The sequence below is a fragment of the Ostrea edulis genome, chromosome 4 (genome assembly GCF_947568905.1).
Source record: "Ostrea edulis chromosome 4, xbOstEdul1.1, whole genome shotgun sequence".
Taxonomy (NCBI): domain Eukaryota; kingdom Metazoa; phylum Mollusca; class Bivalvia; order Ostreida; family Ostreidae; genus Ostrea; species Ostrea edulis.
In genome coordinates, this window is record NC_079167.1 from 17,233,545 (window position 1) to 17,248,519 (window position 14,975).

The window sequence follows — 14,975 nt, forward strand, 5'->3', positions numbered from 1 at the left end:
ACACTTTAAACACCCTATTCATGATAAATTAAAGACTAGGCATTTTCACATCATAAATAGTTGCGTCTTCAATCTTGTAATCAGTCAACTAAAATGACTGTTAAAAACCTCTGATTCTACGCACAAGTACTCTGAAGTTGATATTAAAACTGATATCAACTCTGAGTCCCTCATCGACGATATCTAAGCAGTTTCTAGTGATCAGGTCTTCCAACAGTCTGTTGGAATCCCCATGGGCACGAATTGTGCTCTTTCATTAGCTGATCTGCTATTGTCTTCTTATGAGACAGAATTTATTCAAAAGCTTCTATTCGAGAAGGAAAAATCGCTTGCTGTAACCCAACTCGACATTTATATATATTGACGACATTATATCTATTAACAATTTCAGTTTTATTCACATGTCTATTCGACTGATCGATTGAATATTGTTTAACGTCCCACTCGAAAATCTTTCACTCATATGGAGACGTCACCATTGGCGGTGAAGGGCTGCAAAATTTAGGCCTATGCTCGGCGCTTTCGGCCTTTGAGCAGGGAGGGATATTTATCGTGCCACACCTGCTGTGACACGGGACCTCGGTTTCTGCGGTCTCATCCGCCTCATTTAGTCGCCTCTTACGACAAGCATGGGGTACTGAGGACCTATTCTAACCCGGATCCTCACGGGATTCTATTCGATATATCCCAGTGAACAAGATATAAAATACAACACAGAGTCTTCCATATCTGCTTCATATTCAGATATTTTATTCAGTAAACGGTAAACTAACTTTACAGCATTATCACAAACGAGATGCATCAATGTCTCCAACGTCAACATCCCTATTTGTGTAGCAATAACCCATTATCAACTGCATGTGATATTTGTCTCTTAGCTGATTCGATACGCGAGTGTGATAAATTTTTGAATCGAGGCAGGCTACCGACAAATAAGTTGATGTTACAGGGGTTTCAAAACTCTTATTTAAAGTCAGCATTTCACAAATTCTATGGTCATTATGATTATGTCAGCTATCACTGAGTCGAATGCTGTCTGATGAGTATCATACCGATTGTTAGACCTTTCTTTACATACCGATTTTGACTACGGATTACTCCATTTATATGATCAAGATATAGGGCTGACAGCGGTGGTGACCAATCAACAGGATATGCTTACTCCTCCTAGACACCTAATTCAACTACTGGTATGCCCAAGGGTCCGTGTTTGCCCCTGTCTATTCTTTATATGATTCATGATATTGAATATTGTTATCTTCACTTGTCCATGTGTCAATATCGAATGTTTACTCGGTTGATATGTTTTGAAGACAACATTTCTTTCCTTTCTCTTGCTTCTATCTTAAATCACTGTTTTGCAATTAGTCAAAAGGGTTTGGTGCAATCTTTGAATGCAAGCTGAGTTCAGTTGCTATATCTACTGTATTGATATGTACCGGTATTTGATCTCCATGCACGTGACAGTGAAGCTAAATGCAAATCCAGGCTGTAATGCTGTTTTATTGACAGTATGTGGATTTTCGAACTTAGAATTCGACCTGTTTCCTGTTATTTTTCTTTTTTCACCTTCAAGACACCAATTCTTCCTCACCACATAGGAATTCAACAGTACATAGCTCTATTATCTTCGTGACATTTTGTATCGTTTGCCACCTCGTTTCAGTACTTTGATTTCCTTGTGTTTACTTAATAAAAACTGGTGCACGCAGACAGACTAGTACACTGCATATGATTCCACACTCTGCTTGCAGAAGGTGACTCGAAGAAATGACATTGGCTATAATGCTATGCTTAACCAGCCGTGAAATTCAGAGCGTCAATGGTTCCGCGAGATCAGCGATCTTGGGACGATTCTTAATTGTCTACTGCATACTAGCACTCGACTTTTATTTACTCACAGCCCCCGTACGTAATGATGTCATGAATCAGAACTTCAGAAGACGTTAAGAGTATTTCTAAATATACGTAATGTAATTTTTATTTAAATGTAGATCTACAGTGTCGTAAAAATTAATAATTTGCAAAACATGTTGATAAACAGATGTTGCTGATACATATTTCAGTCTTGTACAAATATAAGATACAGCCATACAATATATAAATATTAACTCTCTTTATTAACAAATGATATATAACATACCATCCAGATAACGATAGTATTCATTGCACATGTTATATACAATACGATATACTCCCTGCCATATAGCCTATGGATGTATAAAACTCAAGTAGAAATATATCATTACAATGTTTACACGTCCACTTTGTATTCTCAGACGTTATTCCTCTGATTAATATGTAGATACGTCACGTTTTTAATTTTGAAGGTACTAAATGTCGTTTCATATTTTGAATTTATTTTACATCCATCGAGTAAATTCAAATCAAAAAGGTTTTATGGTGTTATATCATTTATTTAAAAAAAATCTCTCAGTAAAGCAATATTTGCCAATTCTGAAATGTCGAATCGTGATGGCTAAAAGTTATATTTTACATTTCAAATTAATGGAATCTGTTTGATACAATGTGGCTGATCGATGTATGACTTCTTTCTTTGTAAACAGATTATCTCGAATTAGTATAATCTCCTGATCAATAGACCCAGAACTCTGGACCAGCTTGAATTTTAAGTAAAGCTTCCCTTTTCAGTGACTGGGGAGCTGTACGAGTTGTTTAGCTAAATTACATAATCTCTTTAGAGAGACAATGGTTAATACAGATAATGCATGTACTACCATGATACACGTATTCATTCGAACGAAGAAGAGACACGAGTAATGCCGAATAACAGAAATGCATGCAACACTGAAAACATAATTGCGTTCTCCTCTACATATAGGTATCCAAGATAAATGTTTTGGGTGTAGGACTCGTATGTTGACAAATATCACGCAAGAATAGAAAAACAATATTGAAAAATATGTTATGAGATCGTGACGATATTAAATGATACATATATCTAATATGGATTTCTTTTTTCTTCAATAACTTCTTGCAATTCTTTATAAAACACCAAGGCGTATTTCAATTATGGCGACTCGAACGATGGGTGCATATTTCATGACGGAAGGGGAAGCTCGGAGTTAGTGATATTTCTTATCCAGTCAATGAATTTATAAACCTCGGTGTAGATCCCTGGAACGTTTGGTAATGCACATCGTATTCCCCATGACGTCAATCCCGCCATGTACCACGTGTCCGATTCGTTTTCTTGATGGCAGAGTAAAGGACCACCACTATCTCCCTACAGATTGTAATGTAATATTATGTACATATGCAAAATGTGAGTTTTTAAGAAAAAATTGTATATATTTACCATACGATAAATGCAAAAAATGTAAGTTATGTATATTTAAATACTGGCAACACCTAAAACATACCTTTATACCAATACAGAACATCGTGCTGGTAAAGTAACCATATTTAGGAACTTGGTTAGGCAGTTTCCTTTTGGTCATTTGTGCCAATATGATCATTTAAGGACAGATGCTTCTGAATTTCATTTATTATAGCAAGCACGACAGCTTGTACAATGATTGTAAAATACAATGAAACCGGTTTCATTCTGATATTCGTTTACAAATGGGAGTATCCGGTTAATATGGCATATGATACATATTTTGCTATGTAGATATTTTCAATCCACAATGGACAGCTTGGATGTCACTGAGGATAATTGCGTCGTCATGATGTTCAGCTAGAATACATCATGCTACTAATCTGAATTCCTGCCAATTTGCCAATATAATCTGTTTTCGAAGTCGGAGTAATATAATCATATCAGATTTACGTTTACTATATCATACAGGAGGACACACAAACTCAGAAAATTCAATTATCAACACAACCACAGAAATCCTGGTAATCCTTCTTTAGATGGTGCCAGACAATGTATATATGTGTCTAAAGTCTAGTCTAGTGTACTAGCTTTCTTAGTTGATGACGTATTTAAAATGAGTAAAATTGTTTCAAAGGAACGTAAAACAAGCAAATAAACCACATCTAAAATTGTACACGTGTAAGGCAAAACATTGAATCATTCCTCTCGCTAAATGATACTTTACGAAATATATACATTAAGAGTTTCTTGCCTGACATGAGTCGTGGCCTCTACTGCCGCCTGCACATAACATATCTTTTGACAGCTCATAAGGAGATGGAATACCGGAAGTAGCTATTGCATGTTTGCAGCCTTGCCAAGATGCCACATCAAGACCAACTTGTCGCAAAACTGGCTCATAATCAACAGCTGAATGAAAAGGTGAAGATAACGAACAGTGATCAATCTCATAACTCCTATAAGGAATACAAAATTAAGGGTTGGGAAACACGGACCCCCTGGACCTGGATACACCAGAGGTGGGGTCAGGTGCCTAGGAGAAATAATCATCCCCTATCGACTAAAATTATAAATCTATTGTGCACCAATATCTATCTTTTTTTTTTTTTTTTTTTAGCATTTGTGCATGTTTTATTAACTGAGCTACTTTGTGTCATGCAACTAGTCAGTCTGGTTTAAACTCAAACTAGTCAATTTGTTGTCATTAGTAATTTTTCTGATTTAAGCTCAGTCAATTAACTGTTATGTAAGATTATGCAATATGCATTTCATCTCTTAGTTTTAATGAATAACAATTCACACAATGGTGGTCCTTCTTATTCCTTTCATATAGAATTTATAACAAAACAAGCTGCGAATTACCAGAATTGTTTTATTGTTTTTCTTACATTCTTCGTGCAAAATTGTGGATATAAAACTATTTAGTTTTATTCAAAGTATCCTTGTCTAATGTTTTAGTTTAATATATATATATAATTTATATTTCAAAATAGATTTTCAGTCCTGCACTATGCATACCATGTAATATTTAAAGTAGATTACTAAAACAATTCATACTGATCATGATCTCATCTGAACATAATTATCCCAGAATTTTAATATGAAATTAGCCAAATTACTCAATATGCCACAAGAGTACGTTAATTACTTACCCTTTTCAGAAGCTTTACCCCAACCGACTGCAAAGCAACGTGTTCCAACTGCCGAGGTGTTGACAGGTAAACACATGGGTCTGACGTAATCATTGAAGTACACAGGGGACGCCAGTTTTATCAGTGCTATGTCGTTCCTCATTGTTTCTGAGGAATACCCCTCGTGGACATACAAAGAACTAGCAGTCTTTAGTTGTCTATATTTATTATAGGCAAATCGTCTGGTGTTGCCAACAACTATTGTTAAATCATCTATTGTTGATTTGCTGGAAAAGTAAATTAATTCTACATTGTTTTCATTAAGGTTTTTAAAATGAAATTTCAACATATATTAGAAATGAAATTTGAATTTTCTAATTGAAGGAATTTTCAGCATAAGTTTCCTTAGTCTCTAATCATATGCTTTAGCTTACCCTCCCAGACAATGAGCGGCAGTAACTATCCAGTTTTGATTGAGAATACTGCCTCCACAAAAGTATCGCATATTTCTGCCTCCATATAATCCCACCTGCGAGGGCCATGTACCGGGCTTGACTTGGTCCCCATTCACAATACGTAGAGGGGAAGAGAAATGTGCTGGCCGTGTTCCGCAAACTAGGAGAAACAACGAAAACATCATTGTAGTATCTACCACTCCAAAGTATCTACCACTCCAAACCTTTAAACACTTATACTTCAACGTATGGAGACAATCTGTACAAAAACTAATACATGTAGTTACATGCTTGTCGAATTTTACTGTCGTGTTTCAAAATGAATGATTCTTGATGCATGGTTTTAGCCTGCACCAACGATAAAAAACAAAAAAGGATAACATGTTTATAAAAATCTTCCATTTGTAATAGAATTTCAGCATAATGCAATGTCACATACACGCACACTCCTATATCTCTGAAGGAATACATCTTTCTTCGTGATCTTAAAGACAAATATATTTCTTTGTGAGGTATACCGGTCGCTGGCTAGGTGTACGACTAAACTGAAATTGTTCCGAGATACCACTGCAATTTATAGATTCGACATAATCGTTTCTATTGGGTGCCGGGATTGATCCAGGAGTTTTGAAATACAAAGTCACAAGTGGAAGAAAGCAGTAGTACATGTATCATGAAATAGGGCGAGTACAAAGTGAGTGTGGAGAGGGCTGTTTATACTGAATACAAGAAAGGCTATTGTATACCCAACCACCTCCTCTATTTAACCCGCCATATTGGGCTATATAGTGGGAACAATGAATTTCAATTTGTGGGATAAAAGGTAAGAGAAATACCAATTTTGAGGTACACGCATCTATTTTCCTTACAATGTGGTCATACAAAGAATGATAAAAAGATAAATTTTTCTAAAATACCAATATTTCAATAACTTTCAAGAAAGGTGAAGATAACGAACAGTGATCAATCTCATAACTTCTATAAGCAATACAAAACAGAGAGTAGGGAAAACACGGACCCCCGGATACACCAGAGGTGGGATCAGGTGCCCAAGAGAAATTAATCTCTCAAATACAATTTTCATAATCGTATCTTATATTGAAAAAGTTTTCAGTATTCTTAGCTGACATCCTTGATTTCATGACTATCAATTCAGTCCATAATACGAAACCTTTTTCTCTTTCCTGCAGACGACATTCAAAGACTTACTTATATCACCACACGCTAGATTGACCACGTTGTCTCCGGCGCACGAAGCACTAAATGAAAAGTAGAAAAACAACCAATGAGGAGGAAGATGTTATTTTATACTATTCATCAATAATAGCGTGAAAAGTGAAGATAACGAACAGTGATCAATCATGTCTAGGTGCAAAACGAACCTTTTCTTTAGGAAGGACTGTAGATAGTGCAGGTTAGCTGATTCATTCACGTTTTGTAAATCTAACTTGGCCGTGACGGCACTCTTGGTCTGAAATCGTGTTGTCTTGATACCCCTGAAATGATCATTCTTGTGACAATTCAATGCAAGGTGAAGATAACGAACAGTGATCAATCTCATAACTCCTACAAGCAATACAATACTGCACGGAGTAATGTAAACAAATACAATCTATATCTATTCATGAAGGATTCTTTGGAGCATTATGAGTGATTTGCTTATATATTGTTCATAATGAGAATACTACAAAACACCTATAAGGATATTTCAGTTACTACGCACCACTTATTCATTTAATACAGCCGATTCCTTATCTGTTATCACGTTCGTTTTAATTATTCGAAATTCCTTTATCCTCTTATTGGAAAGACTTTCGTTTTATGTATTTAGAAGATTTTCATCAAATGCCAGATACAGGAGTGTTGACAGAGGTATGGACACTCCTTACGGTGAACTTGGAATAGGTGTACACGAGGCGAAATACCGGTATATTCAAGTCTGATAACTCTTAACAAAAATATAAAATTGAAACAAAATAAAAATATTAAGAAAAAATAATGAAAGAAATTTGTGTACGCAGTGACTCACTTTATTTACATCGTTCCTTCGTTGTGATGTAATGAAAGACAAGTCTAATAGCTGTACACAATGGGTAAAACATACAAAGTATAAAACGCGATAATTTGATTATTAATGATAGGAAAACAAATAACAATTAAAAAATAAATAATAGAAAACATTTTAATACATAAGGTATATATTTATGTTGTTTGGTTTATGCGGGTCGAATACGATTTCCGCATATTAGGCAAACCCCGAGTAAAACAAGTATAAAATGGCACATGCAGACTTGTGCGTTCGAAACCACCGTTCTTCGCGTGAGTACAAATTCCTGCCGATTCTTAACGCCGAGTAAATGGGTTTGAGATGCAAGAATGTAGGAATTGTGGTCGAAGAACAAGAACACGTTCGTGCGCACATGTTCTCGTTATTCTCTTTAGAGACGTGAACAGGCGTATCCTACATGTAGAAGTTCTCGTCATTCGCGACTCTAAGAACTTCTAGACTATGAGATCGAGTCAAATAAATTCCACAGGTTTTCCCCCTATTAGTTATTTTTATAGTTGTTCTGGGGGACAGTCAGTAGTCTAGTCACCGTCGATTCTAGTCATGATACAGAGACACTGCTATATAGTATGTACTATAATATGCTTACTTTTATGGTTGGATTAAACGTTTGTTTTGTTAACTGGTTTCAAAATAAATTTAAATAAGATAGTTTCCTTATTATCTATATTTGAATAAATTAAATGCAATTTACAAACAATAAACTAATAACTGCTCAATAAATCACATATAAAATCCACTAAAATTGAATCATAATATTCGAAGATTAAATCTGCGGTATACTGTGGTATGTACCGCGGTATTTTGCAAATACCACGGTATACCGCGGTACCTTTATTTTCTGCGGTACCCAACTCTAGTTGTATATTAATTCTACCGAGTGTGGGCAGATGAAAAGGTGAGGATAACGATCAGTGACCAATCTCATAACTCCAATGAGGAATACAAAATTAAGAGTTGAACAAACACCGACCCCCGGGATATACCAGAGGTGGGATCAGATGCCTAGGGGAATGAGCATCCTCTATCAGACAGTGACTTTTTACAGCGAGTGGGCTTTTCTGTTAAACTTTTATTACTTATGATTATTTCATTCAGCCTTTGTAATACCCACCTATATCCTAGTTGTTGACAGACAATTTCACCAAATGTGTCATTCCAGTTCTCTGCACAGACTTCTTCCCAGTTATCTGTGACATGATTATAAATCTGAACAACACCACTGTCTGATCCGTTCCCAAGTTTTACTGTAAAGAATGGCAACAATAATTATTCATTAAACACATCACAAGTACAATTTATACTTTCTTTGTCATGAAAGATTAAATAATTAATGTAGAATATCCCTTATTTAGCGAAATGGATTTCAATATTGGCAAGAAAGCATGCATATAATAATAATATATTCTATTAACATCTCTTGTTTTTGTGGTCATAAAAGTATTTTATTTTTCAAAAAATATAAATGCTTAAAACACTAATTTTCTCGGGGTTCAATTTCATTGTTCTGTCGTATACATTAATGTTCGGTGTATTTTATATTTCACTATACATACTACATTCGGCTTCTTCTAATTCTTCATAACAATCTGAAATTCCATTGCAGACTTGGGACTTCTGGATGCATAGGTTGGATGCCGGGTTACATTTGTATTCTGCAGTGGAGCAGGAGGCTAAAACGGTTTTAAAAAGATAAATTATTCCCATTGCTCAAAACGTTGTGTAAATATAGATATTTACATTTCTGCAGTTTCATTGTACATGTATTTCATTTTTCGATATAGGCACTGTGACGCGTAATACGCCAGTTTCGAGATACGAACTCTTCTGTATAGGAGATGCATTTAGTGGAACTTTGAATGCCTAAGTGGGACAGAGTGGATATACAGCCAACGAGGAAGACGATGAAATGTATTAAAAGCGGCTTCTCTTTAAATATGTAAATGTGGGAAATACTAAATACTATCGAAAGAAATGTTTTACCGAAGTGGAAACATATAAACAATGTCATATTTGCAAGAAATATCTTGGATATGGTACTTATGACCAGCGAAATAAAGTGATAGGATAAGAATTCTCTGTATTTAATTACTCCATAAATACTTATCACTTACTTAGTTTGTGTATCAGTCGAATTCGGGTGACCAAACAGCGTATGAGAAACTTACCGAGTACATTCACTTACGCTGTGATGAATATCTGTCCCACTCCCGCGTGTAAACAAATTCTTTCGCGCCTTACTATGTACGAGAGTTCTCCAAAGGGAAATAACTCGGACGTATCTCGAAACCGGCGTATTGATGATACAACCTAACATAAACACCTATATATTTGCAATATAATTTGTCGTTAGGTCGGATGCTGTCTGACCTCTTTCATACCGATTGTTAGGACGCCCTTCAAGATAGGGTCTCACGGAGGGTGTGACCGGTCAACAGGGAATGCTTACTCCTCTTAGGCACCTGATCCCACCTCTGATGTGTCCTACTCTTAATTGTGTATTCCTTATGGGATTAGTGGGACTGATTACTGTTCGTTATCTTCACTCTTCATATTTTAAAATCCCAATTTTCAAAATAAAATGTAAATGTAACGACTAAATGTATATTTCGTTTTTAATAATGGGAATTTTCAAAACAATGGAAGCATGGGTTATAATTTCTAAATAATCAATTTGTGTGATATCAAAACAGTTAGGGAAAAGAAAACATTTCCTGCTGTAAAAAAATCTTTGAGCTCGTAGTATTAATATTACCATTTTTCAAAGTACACATTTTCTCAATCCTTCCGCTACAAAATATAGTCCCTTCTAAGCCCTTTCAAAATTTGAATTAACGCATCCCCCCCCCCCCCCCCATTAGATAGGGTTCAGTAATTGATGTGTATGTAATATGTTTGCACCAGTGGGATCAGTATTGAACCGGTAAATACTTAGTTGTAGCATCCTGCGCAGTTGTGCTCAAAAGCTCAGGAGCTAACTTTTTAAAGTACATGCTTTCTCTACTATTAACTTGTACTACAAGAAGCACACGTACCACACTGAGCTTCATCTGTAGTATCTTCACAGTCACTATAACCGTCACATAAGAACGATACATCGATACAACGATCAGTGTCACATGATATCTGGTTTGGCTGACATTCTGTTGAAAAATTAAGAATTGAGTCATCACATACTATAATAACATATCTGGAATTCAAAGAAAAAAATGATTCTATGCATTTGTAAACTAGTATTTTGAAATAACTGAAATTTTGAAACATACAATGCACGTAATAAAGACAAATTTAAAGTTAAATATGTCGAAATAGTTAAATAACAAACTCTTTTCTGTTGAACCCATTGGATAATTCATTAGTATACAGAAATACCATAATGAAGTATATAAAAAAAATAGATACCCTTTATATCTGGAGGTTCGTGAGCCTCTTGGTAACCGATACATACAGAGGTGTCGTTTACATCAGGCAGTGATGAACACGTCAGGTTCTGAGGCCAGGGACTAGCAAAGATCTCCCAGAACACAAAACAGTTCTTCTTGTATTCTTCACAATGGAAATATACATTTTGTACATATGCACTGTATTTGATAATTTATCAATTATTAACGAGTCCATTTTTAAACATAGGGATTAGATTTCAGTTCTTTACAAAACATTGTCTGTAATTTTTAAAACGGAAATATAAAATAGCGGTGTATACAGTGTACTGAAATATTTATATCCTTGATGCTTACAGATCAAGTATGAATACTTGCATTCCCAAGCATTTTAAGAAATAGTACTAGTATTAATCAAATTGAAAGATAAATCTTGTACATTAAAATTTTGAATGCCCATCAATATTTGCTGTTGTTATTTCTTGAATTTTCAAAGAAGTGTCCATCTACATTACATTGAATCTGTAACAAATAAATACATTGCCCACCTTCACAAAGCGACCTGCAGGGCGGAATAGCATGCTGAAAAACAACCTCTGTTCCGGAACATTTCGGAACAAATACAGAACAACCAAACAACTGCGAGTGTTTGTAACACTGTGTTGTCTTCTGTAAATAAGTAATTACTTCCAGCATCATATTGTGGCTCGGAAAGTTGATATCAAGATTATAATTTGGAAATGCCGATTGACTAAATCCCAAATCAATGCAGGCATTGTAATATTGGCCAAATGGTACATCCACACATTTTCCAGCTGAAAAGGCAAAATTATACTGTTTGATAATGGCAGACTGCTTTAGACAAGACAACGATATGATTTAGAAAGGATATTGTATCCTTACGTTTGAATGGGTTTTCTCTGCAGTTGGAAATTGGTAGACTGTTGCAATCTAACGGAAATGAAGTATTCTCGCAGGCTGATTTAACATCTAGAAAAACAAAGCAAGAATAAAAGAAGTCTATTATTAAAAGTATCAGTGAGCAAAATGACCGCATTGCCAAAATCTATGCATGTAATAAGACTGTTGAGATTTAATACTAAGATCTCTATCCGCACTTTATCTTTATTCATGAAAAGGTGAATATAACAAACAAAGATCAATCTCATAATTCCCACAAAGAATACAAAACTAAGAGTAAGGTAATTACTGACCCCTGGATATACCAGAGGTGGGATCAGGTACCTAGGAGGAGTTAACACCCCCTGTTGACCGATCAAACCCACCATGAGTCCTATAACTTGATCAGTTAAATTAAGTAATCTTTAGTCAAATTAGTATGCAAAGAACGGTCAAACAATTGGTATGAAGCATGTCACATATAATTTGACCTACTGACAGGTTGTATTTGCAAATCGGAACATTATAACGACTCGAAAATTTGTAAAATGATGACTTTAAACAAAATTGTTGAAATCCCTGTGACATACTTATTTGTCAGTAACCTGCCTCGATTTAAAAATTGATCATACGCAGAATATGCTCTTGCGTATCGAATCAGTTGAGAGACATAAACACCTTATGTAGGTGACAATGGACTATTGCTACATGAATATGAGAAATTAACGATGGAAAAGTTGGATCGGGGTCATCCGTTTGTTATAAAGTTAATTTATTAGTTTGCAGTGAATGTCTATTCAAAACAAAATATCCAAATATGAAGTATATAGGGAAGACCGTTTAGTGTCTTATTTCGAGTTCGCTAGGATATATCGAATCAAAACATGAATGAAAATTGGTATTGTTAATGGACAAAACGTCGTCGATGTGTCTAAATGTCGAATTGAAGGTCACAGGAAGAGATTTTTGTCTTGTCATATAGAATTTTTTAAAATACATTATGCCTCATGAGATTAAATAAAACCAGTCGGCTAATAGAATAACGCAATTCGTTCTCATGGAAGGCCTGGTCACGAAGGAATACGCTGATATTGTCAATAAGGAACTCTAGCATCTGTTTAATCCACAGAGTACTTGTGCGTCGAATGTTGTGGTGTTTAAGTAATTATCTGGAGGACTGATAACAATATATGAATTTTTTCGAGTTCCATTTTTATTGAAGAAGCATGTCTATGATTTCAAAAGGTATAGTCTTTGATTTTTCGTAATGAATGGTGGTGTAAAGTGTTGAAAGTCATAATTTTTATGCTGTGGATTTTAGAGTTTTTGTGATTTCAAATTTACTAAAAGTTCTCTGAAAGTCTTGAGAATGCACAATTGATTTACACTACTTTTTGCATGTAAGGTGAAGATAACGAATAGTGATCACTCTCATAACTCCTACAAACAATACAAAATAGATACATGTAGTTGGGCAAACACGGACCCCTGGACACACCAGAGGTGGGATCAGGTGCCTAGGAGGAGTAAGCATCCCCTGTTGACCGGTCACACCCGCCGTGAGCCCCATATTCTGATCAGGTAAACGGAGTTATTCGCAGTCCAAATCAGTGTGCCAAGAACGGCTTAACAATCGGTATGAAACACGTCAGACAGCATTTGACCCAATGCGAGGTTGTATTGACGAACTAGATCGTTATAACGACCATAGAATTTGCGAAATGCTGACTTCAATCGAGACTGTTGAAATCCCTGTACCATCAACGTGTTTGTCAGTAGCTTACCTCGATTTAAAAACTGACTATACCCAGAACAAGCTCTTGCATATCGAATCAGTTGAGATATATAAACACCATATGCAGGTGATAATGGAATATTGCTACATAAATGTGAGAAGTTGACGATGGAGAAGCTGAAATCATCCCGTTTGTCATACAGTTGAGTTGTCAGTTTGCCGTTAATGTCTACTTTCAATAAGATATCTAAGTATGAAGCAGAAGTGGACGACTCTGTGTTGTCCTTTATTTCGAGCTCACAGGGATATATCAAATCGACATATGAATGAAAGCTATCATTGTTAGTAGACAAAACGTCATCGATATATCTAAAAGTCGAATTGAAGGTCACAGCGAGAGATATTTTCTTCTCACGTAGAAGTTTTTGAATAAATTCTGCTTCATATGAATATAAAAACAGGTCAGCTAACAAAGGAGCACAATCCGTGCCCATGGGAATTCCAACAGACTGTTGGAAAAACCTGATCACCAATGACCACGAAGATATTGTCAATGAGGAACTCTAGCATATTTTTTATTTCAACTTCAGAGTACTTGTGCGTGGAATCAGAGTGGTGTTTAACAAAGTAAGTTTTTGAATGACTGATCACTAGATATGAATATTTCCGTTTTCCGTTTTTGTTGAAGAAGCAACTGTCTTTGATGTCAAAAAGTCTAGTCTTTAATTTATCGTGAGGAATTATCGTGTATAGTGTTGAAAAGTCATAGGTTTTAATGCTATTGATTTGGGAAAAATTCTGTGATTTCAAGTTTACTAAAAGTTCTTTAGAATTTTTTAGAATCCACGTTTGATTAACACCACTTCTGGCATATGTAGTCGCACAGTATGTTTGAAGTTTCTCCTTCACAGCTGTTAACATTTTCGTGAGGAGCAAAGATAGGGGCTTGGTAGATCATTTACTGGATCCAGCAATGTATCTTTGTTTGTAAGGGGTTTTATGTAGTTTAGGAATCCAGTATAGGTACGGTAACTCATATTCATTCGACTACTTTTTGCATATGTTGTGCCACAATGCGTGAAAGGTGAAGATAACAAACAGTGATCAATCTCATCACTCCTATAAGCATTACAAAATAGATAGTTGGGCAAACACGGACCCCTGGACACATCAGATGGGATCAGGTGCCTACGAGAAGTAAACATCCCCTGTCGACCGGTCACACCCGCCGTGAGCCCTATATCCTGATAAGGTAAACGGAGTTATCCGTAGTCAAAATCAGTGTGCCAAGAATGGCCTAACAATCGGTATGAAACATGGCAGACAGCATTTGACCCAATGATAGGTTGTATTGATGAACTAGATCGTTATAACGACCATAGAATTTGCGAAATGCTTACTTCAATCGAGACTGTTGAAACCCCTGCACAATCAACTTTTTTGTCAGTAGCTTGCTTCGATTT

General features: G+C 35.7%; 1 protein-coding gene across 3 annotated transcripts in view; it reads right to left on the reverse strand.

Annotated features, from left to right (window-relative positions):
* Nucleotides 1–1,946: 1,946 nt before the first annotated feature.
* The window catches only part of LOC125670190 (atrial natriuretic peptide-converting enzyme-like), a 40,635-nt gene continuing 27,606 nt past the window's right edge, over nucleotides 1,947–14,975 (reverse strand). For all 3 annotated transcript variants that reach the window (XM_048905217.2, XM_056162097.1, XM_056162096.1), the window contains 12 exons: nucleotides 11,781–11,867; nucleotides 11,426–11,692; nucleotides 10,900–11,043; nucleotides 10,533–10,640; nucleotides 9,054–9,170; nucleotides 8,612–8,744; nucleotides 6,812–6,925; nucleotides 6,639–6,688; nucleotides 5,409–5,589; nucleotides 4,996–5,261; nucleotides 4,095–4,252; nucleotides 1,947–3,247 (listed from right to left, as the gene is read on the reverse strand). In XM_048905217.2, coding sequence (XP_048761174.2) covers nucleotides 3,062–3,247; nucleotides 4,095–4,252; nucleotides 4,996–5,261; nucleotides 5,409–5,589; nucleotides 6,639–6,688; nucleotides 6,812–6,925; nucleotides 8,612–8,744; nucleotides 9,054–9,170; nucleotides 10,533–10,640; nucleotides 10,900–11,043; nucleotides 11,426–11,692; nucleotides 11,781–11,867 — 1,811 coding nt within the window. In that variant the 3' untranslated portion in view covers nucleotides 1,947–3,061. The remainder of the gene's footprint in view (nucleotides 3,248–4,094; nucleotides 4,253–4,995; nucleotides 5,262–5,408; nucleotides 5,590–6,638; nucleotides 6,689–6,811; nucleotides 6,926–8,611; nucleotides 8,745–9,053; nucleotides 9,171–10,532; nucleotides 10,641–10,899; nucleotides 11,044–11,425; nucleotides 11,693–11,780; nucleotides 11,868–14,975) is intronic.